Genomic DNA, 10,413 nt, shown 5'->3' with positions numbered 1-10,413 from the left:
ATGAAAAATAGATGATAACAGAAAATAGTCACATTTGAGAGGATAAAACAGGATACATATATATTTATATAGATCTACTCTTTAATTCAGGCGGATGATAGATAGAACATCTAACAAGTAACAAATATTTTGTGTCACCCTAGGCCGATGGGTCTGAGATTCGCTGGCCCGAAGGGGATTTCGCGCCCAAGTGTTTTTGGAAAGTCAAAATAAGAGGTCTACAACATCCTCTTGAAAATAGACTCAAAAACTATTTTATTTTCATCTTCATTCCAAATAGTTAACATACTATATGTTAACTATATATATGTATATATATATATAGATTATATATATATATATATAAATATATATATATATATATATATATATATATATATATATATATATATATATATATATATATACATATGTGATAAATATATATATGTATATATAGATTATATATATATAATATATATATATATATATATATATATATATATATATATATATATACAGTATATATATAATATACATATATATATATATATATATGTATAATATATATATATATATATATATATATATATATATATATATATATATATATAAATTATACATACATATATATATATATATATATATATATATATATATATATATATATATATATATGTATATATATATATATATATATATATATATATATATATATATATATATATATATGTATATACATATATATATATATATATATATATATATATATATATATATATATATATACATATATATATATATATATATATATATATATATATATATATATATATATATATACAAATATATTAAAAAAAACTCGTTAGCGTCTAATTTCTGGAGAATATTCGAATGGCTTTTCTTGGAATGTAAATTTTAACTCTATAAATTTCGAGTCAAATATTTTTAGCTAAGGTTCTCTTTCATTAAATAACTCCAACGATTTACTGGAAGGTCGCAAGGTTTGACCTTTTGGCCTTTCCAATAATAAAATCTCTAAACTTTTAAGTTGGTCTCTTTCTTACATTATATTCAACTATTTACTGGAAGGTCAAAAGGTTGGACCTTTTAGGGTTTGAATTTATAAGTTTGTAGTAATTTCTGAAATAATTTTCCCTCACTATGCATAAAGGTCAAACAGTTTTCAACCTACTGCATTTATTTATTCTGGTTTTCTGACCTCAAACTTTTCAAGTGAACCCATAAAGGTTCAATAAACATTATTCTAGGTCAGCACTCTCTCTCTCTCTCTCTCTCTCTCTCTCTCTCTCTCTCTCTCTCTCTCTCTCTCTCTCTCTCTCTCTCTTTCCGTTAATATGTACATGAGGAATAAGGTGACCTTTACAAAGTAGACGCACAGTTAATAAAAATAGCATTTATTTTCTCATTCGCTCTTTCTCACGAGCGAATGTCTTTTAATTGCTTTCTGAGGCGAATGGATAATGTCTATCCGAATAGGCCTAAACAGTTTTAAAATAATAATGAAAAAGAAAAGAAAAAGAGATTTGTAACCTCTTTCAGCTAGACTGACAAGAGAGAACATCTCATCTTCTTTACCATCTATAAAGATAAGACAGTTTTACTTTGAATGAGCATCATTAACAAACACTTAGATTATTTTTTGTTAATTTTTTTTTACAACACTACAGATATAAATAGTACATCTCGCCTTCTCTCACTCTCTATCTTTCTATCTTTTTCTCTTCTTTTAATAGAAACAGTTCCAACTTCTAGCCCTTCTAAACTCGGTCCTCGAAACGAGATGCAATGAAAGGGGGAATATATCAGACCTGATCAATGCTGGCTTGCGTGTGGGCCTTTTTACAAATATTTCTCCTTCTATGTCTATGATGGCTTTCGTTTGATGGATTAATGTTTTTCTAGCATGATCCCTTCTCGAAGGGAAGGTAATATTTCAAGTGATGCATTGTCATTTATATGCAACCAAGTGTGTTCATTAATCCTTGTTGATTTAGATATATCCATTCCAAGGTCCTCTGTAGTCCGCCTTTAAGAGCTGTTTGTAAGAAGAATGAACGAACTCGATATTCACTTTTCTTGAAGAAGGGAAGAGAAAGCAATCCTGTACGTGGAATAAAATCCATTGTCTGCGAATATTGAATGTTAGAAATAATGTGAAACGTACATTCTTGTCACACTTATTTGAATGTTGAATGTTGGAAATAATGTGAAACTAACATTCTTGTCACACTTATTTCAGGGTGATGTTCCAATGTTCTTCCTTTTTCTAGGTATCTTCGGATCTGGGCATGAAACTGACATTAGGTCAGTTTTCCTAACGTTTCAACTGGAAAATCTTGTGGTATGAATATCCTCAAAATTTTAATTTACTAGAATCAAAAGGATCTTCTTAAATAGTCACAACACCTCGCTATCAAATGAATTTTGAGGTGCGTATGAAGTAAGAGGAATGCACCATAAGCTCTGAATGATTTCATTTCTTCAGCGGTCGTCTAAGAATCCGTAGGGTACTTAACTTTGAAGTTGTTGGTCTTTTAAGCTGTAACACCATCAGTTCTTTCAGAAAACCATTCAGTAACTTAGTCTCGTACATGGAAACACCTTAACTGAATCGCCACTTCATCGTAAACAAAACTATGATTTATTTTTTCAAACATCGCATAAGTAATCACCAGTTTTTGTTTTTTGTTAATGACTTAGACTTTCATAAAGGAACACTGTGATAGAGCAGACGAGAGTGGTTCAGGGAACTGAAGGGACTATAGTTACTTATTCTCCTAGATTGTTAATATTGAGACATTTTCTTAAGTGCCATCTCGCTTGCGTATCATCTTTCCGAACTGTTAAAAAGACTGTGGCATTGAAAACGGGAACTATAAACATTTTCAATTGGTGTTCTTTCTTTCGTATTAGACTAAAAAAAAAAAAAAATGAGAATAGAGGCCAGGAACTTCATATTTGCGTGGTTGCCGAGTAAGTATAGAATTCTATTATTAACTGGATTTCTTCCTAGAAAGATCGGGAACTTATGTTAGTCTTAAAGAGACCCTTAATGAAATCTTGAGACTATGTTGCGATGTTTAAATCTCATCAGATGTTTGTTCGTCTGCCAACTTTCTTTTCATAATTGGTATTGAACATTACAAAACGGTCTGTTTGTAGGATCAGTCATCAGGAAATGCAAATCCGAGACAAAAATATAAAATATTCGTTGATGATTGTTAGTTCGTCGGTTTCGTGCGGGTTTTCCAGTTTTTCCTTCGAATGTTTTAATGATGAGAGAATGTTTATTTTGCAATATAGACTCGTGAAATTCCCTTTGCTTATGCTTATACAACTCGCATTTAATTCTCTACGAACATTAAACACGGCTACTAACACCATCTTATATGATCACGATTATTTCTGTTCTATACTCTCAAGGTGTTCAATTAATAAATTTTTCATTTAAAAGTATACATGGTTTGTTATCTATTATTCGGTCCTCTGCTGGAGTTATAAGTTTATCAATGATTATATTTTTTTATTCAGTTATATTCGCGTAAATGAAATTTTTAAGTTTCATAGATTCACTATGAGAAAACATACCGGGAACTAATGTATAAATACAACACATCTTTTTTTCGTTCTAAATTCTATGTATATCCACACAGTTTTTGCAAGCTGAATTTTAGCCACCAGTGAAATCCAGGATTTTTTCTTGCAAACACACTTCTCTCTAACATTCTACGTTGTTGATAAACTCATTACGCCGTATTTTCAAGGTATCGGTTCCTACTCACACATTTGTAGTATCTATCATCGTTACGTTCGTCTCTCATCCGTAATAGAGTTTGAAGCCGAGGGTAACGATTAAATAACGATTAAATCACTCCACCTTTTTATTTTGTTTTTCTTTTGTTTTTGTTCCTTATTCTTCCAAAACCGAAGGACAGAGGGAACCCATTTGCCGGATATATTCTAGAATCAGAAGTTCGATGAACTGGAGCTCCCTTCGTATCTCCAGCGCACGTAACTTCTCTTCAACTACAAATGAAACTTGACACTTTCGTTCTCGTAGAGCCTACAAGGCGATCAGTGCCACCATTGTAGATATGAGCGCCAAGCTAAAGCGGTACTGGACCTCTGTGGCACTAGCACGCTGCATGGCAGCCGGGGTTTCGCCTGTGGGGTTGAAAGGTAACAGGGTTATGTTTGATACACCTTCATGAGATATATTTCAAGCTGAAAAACTTAAAACATAATGGTTATGGTGTGAGGTCTAGTGTCATATGGAACAATATTACCTTTTTAGCCAGATTGAGTGAACTAGGTCTAAGATTTCTTAGCATCAGTCGCTGCATATACATAGACAGAAGGTCATCAGCAGTCAGTTGATATGTATCTACACAATGCACCACCCACCTCTATCTTAAGATCTCCCTATTGCTAGCACTTTCTCAGTTCTCTTTTTTTCCTCCTAAAAACCTTATAATCCACATTTCACAGAATTATCAGGCTTCATTCTCTTAGTATGACAAAACTACTGTAAATTGCTTTGACCCATCTTTTAACCATTTGTAGCCTTTTTTTTAATTCTAACTTTTTAATGAAACCTATGGTATACAACAAGTTATGTTAGCAGCTTCAACTCTTTTCTTCTGTTGATTACATTGAACACATTGACCTCACTTCCACAAAAAAAAAAAAAAAAAAAAAAAATAAAGAAAGAAGAGATAGTTGGCTCAAAAATCCATTTCATTATGTCATCTTTGTTATTAAAGAAACTCGAAATTCCTTCAGTATTTCAGACCACCTGGAGTGTTCTCTGCTACCCACCTAATTTCATTTATGTTATGAAATATCTCCTCTCTTAGCTACCATTTCCCCCTACAATTAATATATGTATAATTCCACCTTATTCTATCTTCTTTCGCTATTAAAAGCAACATTTATTACCCCATCATCCCGTCCTGTATTTAATATCACAACCTGGCTCTTGCTAAGATTCATATTAATTTTCCTCAGACAAACAATTTCACACTAAAGTTTCTCTTGCTGCTAGCTACTCCCAATATCACTAATTTACATTGCATCTTCTGTAAACATATAATGTCATAACCGTTTTATGGTATTTCTTATCCCACAACCATGCACATATTGTGCATATCCTGTCTTTCACAATTTCCTTGCGTATATAATTTATAATAGTTAAGGAAATTGGATAGACCTTTGTCTCGGATACAATTTTTCACACATACAAATACACTAATTCAGTATATCCTTTGGATCATGCGTAATCAAAATATGTGGTCTCTTCATTATCTCATAAGTTCTATGGGTCCATCTATTCCACTTACAATTTTTCATCTTTACTTTTAAGCTTTTCACACAACAATCTGTTGATACAAAACCTTAGTCTAATCTTACAATATTCTTGTTATACCTAACCTTCTCCTATTTGTCTAACACTTTCAGTCAGAATTCATGTATAGCATATTATAGTAGTTACATTTTACCTTTACAATCCTTGTCACCTTTCTAGACGTGCGACAGGAAAATTATTCTTCGAAAATTTCTATGAAACCTTTCCCACACCTAAACGTACATTTAACACCCTTGACCACGCACTCAATTACTCCATCAACATTATGTAGCATTTTACTTATAATCACATTAGCCCAGAGACCCTACCCTTCTTCGAACTTTTAATTGCTCTTTTTATATTCTGAACTATTGCTGTCACAAAGATTCTCCAATTTGCATTAACCCAATTCATTCGCATCATGAAAGCCTCTCTTTGTCATCTACATTCACTCACAAGGACATACAAAGCATTTTCATTTACTTGCCTTTCTCTTACTATCAAGAAAGCGGAGGGCCTTTTCAACTGGTTTGTTTGTTATTGCAATTCATCTAATAATGGTAATATCATTTATCATGATTAACTGAGCAAATTGCTTCAACTTACCCGTTATAACATGGAGGGAAATGGATGCTGGTCTGGCATTGGCTGGCTGGCAGGTGTAGTTTCCACTGTCAGCCTTTGTAACTCGCGAGATTTGAAGTTCGCTCTCGCCTGAACGGGGAACCACAGTGATCTGGAGGCCATGAAATATAATGATAATAATAATAATAATTTTATTAGTAGTTATCTTCACGACAATAAGAACAGCAACCACAAAAAAATGCAAAATTTTGCTCTAACGGTTAATAAACCAAACTTTCTGCTGAAGTAGATTGATTTAATCTGTTACATAATTAAAATGTTAATACTCCAATAAGAATTTGACGGGAGAAATATTGTCATAAAATCTGGAAGCAGATTTTTCATTTATTTGTAGTTGACTGAAGTGCAAATGTTTTCTATTTTTGCCGATGGAGGAATTTGCCAGAACGGGCTACTGGTGACACTTCAGCATTTTAGTCCTTATCGTTTCCTCTTCAAAGTCCTATTAGATTTTAGGATTAAGTGATGATAGTCCAGCTTGATTTTCTTGAAATCAAACGATTTTCTCCCAAGATCCATAGATTTTCAAGTAGACATCTGGGCCTGAGTATTTGATTTAATCTAGTATATACTCTGACATCTTTTTAATCGTTATGAAGTGAATTTTGATTCGATACTTCATATATCCAAGTGAATTCTTAAGCACTGCAGCGTAAGAATTTCAAGTAAATGTGGCTGGGAATATGCACTCTTTGTTTATTTATTTCTAAAGAGCATGTTTGACATCATATCATAATAAAGTAACCTTTATTTGTTTTGCCTTACTAAACGATTCTAGTTAGAGGTTTTGAACCATGTGCTGAACACCTGTTGTATTCAAGAATGTCATACATCAAACATGTGACAAATTGATTTAAAACTGTTGTGTAATTGTTACTGTAACTAAGTTTATGGAATGCTTTTCTCGTAATAATACTGATTTGAAATATATATATTAAGATATGTAGATTCCTTTAATGTTAGACTACATTTCCAACAGCTTAACCAATTCATAAAATTGGGTCAATAATCGAATATGCAACTGTCTAAAGTACGATTATGTATAATTCAATTTATGATACTAATAACATTTTGTATGATTTCTTTTCAGGTCCAATAAACTAATTGTTTTCTCAAGGTGTCAGAGGCTTGTGAAATAGAAGAGCGAGGAAATTACATCATCTAAAGGTATGCCGAACAGTTGAACTAATTTCCTTGTTATTTGGACAGCTTATTGGGAAAAATTACATGTAAAGGTTAACTATCCTTATAGTGAATCCGTTTATTCAAGTATATAACATCCAAAATAAGTTGCACGAGTCAATTCATGGTATTAGTTATTTCATGCTTAGGATAAAAGCCTTCAAAATGTGGGACTATACAGCATTGCTAGTTAGTGGCAATTTAAATGACATTTTTCTTATGATAGAACACAAGAATTCGGAATCTTTCACACCTTTGAAAGTATTATTTAAAATAATTCCTTGAATTAGTGCTCTTCCAGCTTGATAAAAGACTTGGATTTTATTCACATCGAAGATACTAAAATAATTTGAGGTTATTCTTAGCATTAATTTTTGAGGGTTTAGGCAAGATATTTCATCACATTTGATTAGGTACCTAATCAAGATGTTAAGTGTTTCGATACCAGATGCTGTTAGATTTTCCCACGATGTTTAATGGAATTAACCATCTCTAACTCCAGCGTTCGTTTTAATGCATTGTTCTTTGACGGCGTCAATGACCTTAGATGTCAGGATGCCTGAAAACTTTAAATCATTCATTCATTCATTGTTCTTTGATATCATTAGCCTTCAAAATGTGCCAATAACTTCATAAAAGCATTATGACATATTCAAGTGTATCCAATGTAGACAGCACCAATTTCTAATCCGTTTCAACCAGAGAACTGTTGAATTTGGTATGTCCATTGACATAATACTGAATTTTGTTTTCAGGTTATCACTTATGACTGGTTTGTCGATATATCAACAGCTTGAATAGCAATTTTATGAAACAATAGTTCCTAGTATTTCTAAGCTTATCCTGACATCCAGAATCTTATTATGACAACAGCCTATGTGTTGGCTTACCTTGCACTATTGTCAATGTTTGTTCAATTTACTTCAGGAAACCACTTTTAGGATTCTTTATAAAAACTGTATTTTTATTTAACAACATTTTTCAAGGAGAGGGGGGGGGGGTGTCATCAATATTTGAAATATTGGTATCATTGGTTTTCCTCAAGAATTGAAAAGATTTATTATCTGCATCAACACTTTTCCTCCACCCTCCTTACAGTGTTCACTATTTGTTTTCACGGCGTTTGTTACTGACTTCTTTTGAATGATTTTTGTGAGATAGCTGTTATTGTTTAATATTTTTGCACATCTTGCTTAAAAGTTTCCTCGTAAGTACACCATCTGGCATACTTGTTATAATTTATAATATGTTACTGCTGATTTCCTCTTGGCCTTATATCCATTGTTATGATGGTAAATAGTGAAGATTCTGTTTGTAAAAATGGACTGGGTTTTCACACAGTTACGTTAGAACTGTTTACTGTAGAAGCCTGCTCTAAAAATTGTCACTTTCCACACAATTATTCTCTAAATGTGCAAAATGATATCTAAAACGTAAACAGACATGACTAGAAATGTTTAAATACTCCTCGCAGTTAATTAATTCCAGAAGACTAAAATCCCTGGCTGCAACAGACTATACACATTTAACTCTTTCACTGTCAGTGGTGATTTAAGAAAAACTTATGATGTAGGAAATTCTTCCAAGACAACACAAGCCTTACCTAGTTCCTATTTATTAGAAATCTCCCATTAAGATTTTTCCATTTAATACAAACTTCATATGATTTGGGTGATTTCAAATGATAGTTTCCTTTTTTAAATTTTGACTAAGTCACCATTGGCAGTGAAAGAGTTAATATACTTAGGAAAGCTAGATTCATAGGCTGGACAACCACTTAGGCTTACTGTACATTTGATACTCTGGTAATCATAGCTCTTAGTAAAAACATAACTTGTACAAAATTGAAATGTGTTGTTCAGATTGTTTGTTTATTTAGTAAAAAGAAAAAGAAAATATCTAAAAATACCAAAAACCAACAAACAAAGCCCCTAAGAAAGGACGTTCTGATATGGGGAAGGCCATTTAGCCAGCTGACAGTATGATGTATGACTCGACTTCTTTTATGGAGAATGGAAATAGAGGAGAGAGAATGACTGAACCTGGAAAAGCTAATAAACGAAATGTTATGAAAATGTCAGGGCGATGGTATATGCCGTGAAAACACTGCGTGCTTCGAGACTTTTATTATTGTTATTATTATTATTATTATTATTATTATTATTATTATTATTATTATTATTATTATTATTATTATTCAACAATAAGAACAATAATGGAGTTATTTTTACATCACTTATCACTTTATCTTATTTAGTAAACCTTATTTCGAGAGTAAATTAATAGCTCATTGAAACGAAAAGGGTGAAGATCCTAACATAATTTCAAAATTACGTAAAGTTTGATTATGATTTGAACTTTAAATTTGATATATACGCATATACTGTATATATATATATATATATATATATATATATATATATATATATATATATATATATATATATATATATATATATATATATATATATATATATATATGCGCGTCTGTGTGTATTGATAGATAGATAGAAAGAGTAATGTGAATTGATAGGGAGTGTGTGAAATTGTACATGTAAGAAGAATATGTAAGTAGAGAGAGAGAGAGAGAGAGAGAGAGAGAGAGAGAGAGAGAGAGAGAGAGAGAGAGAGAGAGAGAGAGAGAGAGAGAGAGTTAATGAATTGTGGTGTATAGTTAATGAAAGTGGTGAAATAAGTTTTATTGTAGGGAGAGTTTTCAAAATTCCATAATGGAACCGTGGGAACTGCAGGGTGTGTTTGTTAATGCAATATGATAGGAAGAGGGAATCATATAATCAAGTGATGAGACTAAGAAATTATTGGTAAATAAATGAAAATAATAGAATATTTCAAGGTGCAGTTTCATGATAGAAGAGTATAGGGGTAGATATAAAAGAGGAAGCTCAGAATAACCAAGAATGATATAAATGCAAAAATTATAGTTGATAACAAAATCAGAAAGGGGAATGTGATTAGAAATTAGGGGAGATTAATTTATTTTCGATGGTGGTAGATGCAGTAAAAATGTTGATGAAGAAATGAATCATGGAATAGAAGATGAAAATAGGGAGATGCTATTGAACACGAATACAGTCCTAATTCAATGGATAGAGAACGATGAAGATCTGTTGAATGTGATGAAAAACTTCAAAGTGTTGGGGTAGGCTTATCATGTTTGTAGCAGTTACTGTTGAGGATGTAAGGAAGACATTTGGGACGGGAAAGAAAAGAAAGATACT

At 31.8% G+C, this 10,413-nt stretch overlaps 1 protein-coding gene across 1 annotated transcript in view; it reads right to left on the bottom strand.

Annotated features, from left to right (window-relative positions):
- Positions 1-904: 904 nt before the first annotated feature.
- Positions 905-10,413, bottom strand: part of LOC137646020 (zwei Ig domain protein zig-8-like) — a 131,531-nt gene continuing 122,022 nt past the window's right edge. The window contains exons 7-8 of the mRNA XM_068379150.1: positions 5,954-6,083; positions 905-4,167 (exon numbers count right to left, since the gene is read on the bottom strand). Coding sequence (XP_068235251.1) covers positions 4,067-4,167; positions 5,954-6,083 — 231 coding nt within the window. The 3' untranslated portion in view covers positions 905-4,066. The remainder of the gene's footprint in view (positions 4,168-5,953; positions 6,084-10,413) is intronic.

This window comes from Palaemon carinicauda, chromosome 8, assembly GCF_036898095.1.
Source record: "Palaemon carinicauda isolate YSFRI2023 chromosome 8, ASM3689809v2, whole genome shotgun sequence".
In the NCBI taxonomy this organism is placed as follows: Eukaryota; Metazoa; Arthropoda; class Malacostraca; order Decapoda; family Palaemonidae; genus Palaemon; species Palaemon carinicauda.
The sequence above is the reverse complement of the archived record's forward strand: the minus strand, read 5'-3'. Positions and strand labels throughout refer to the sequence as shown.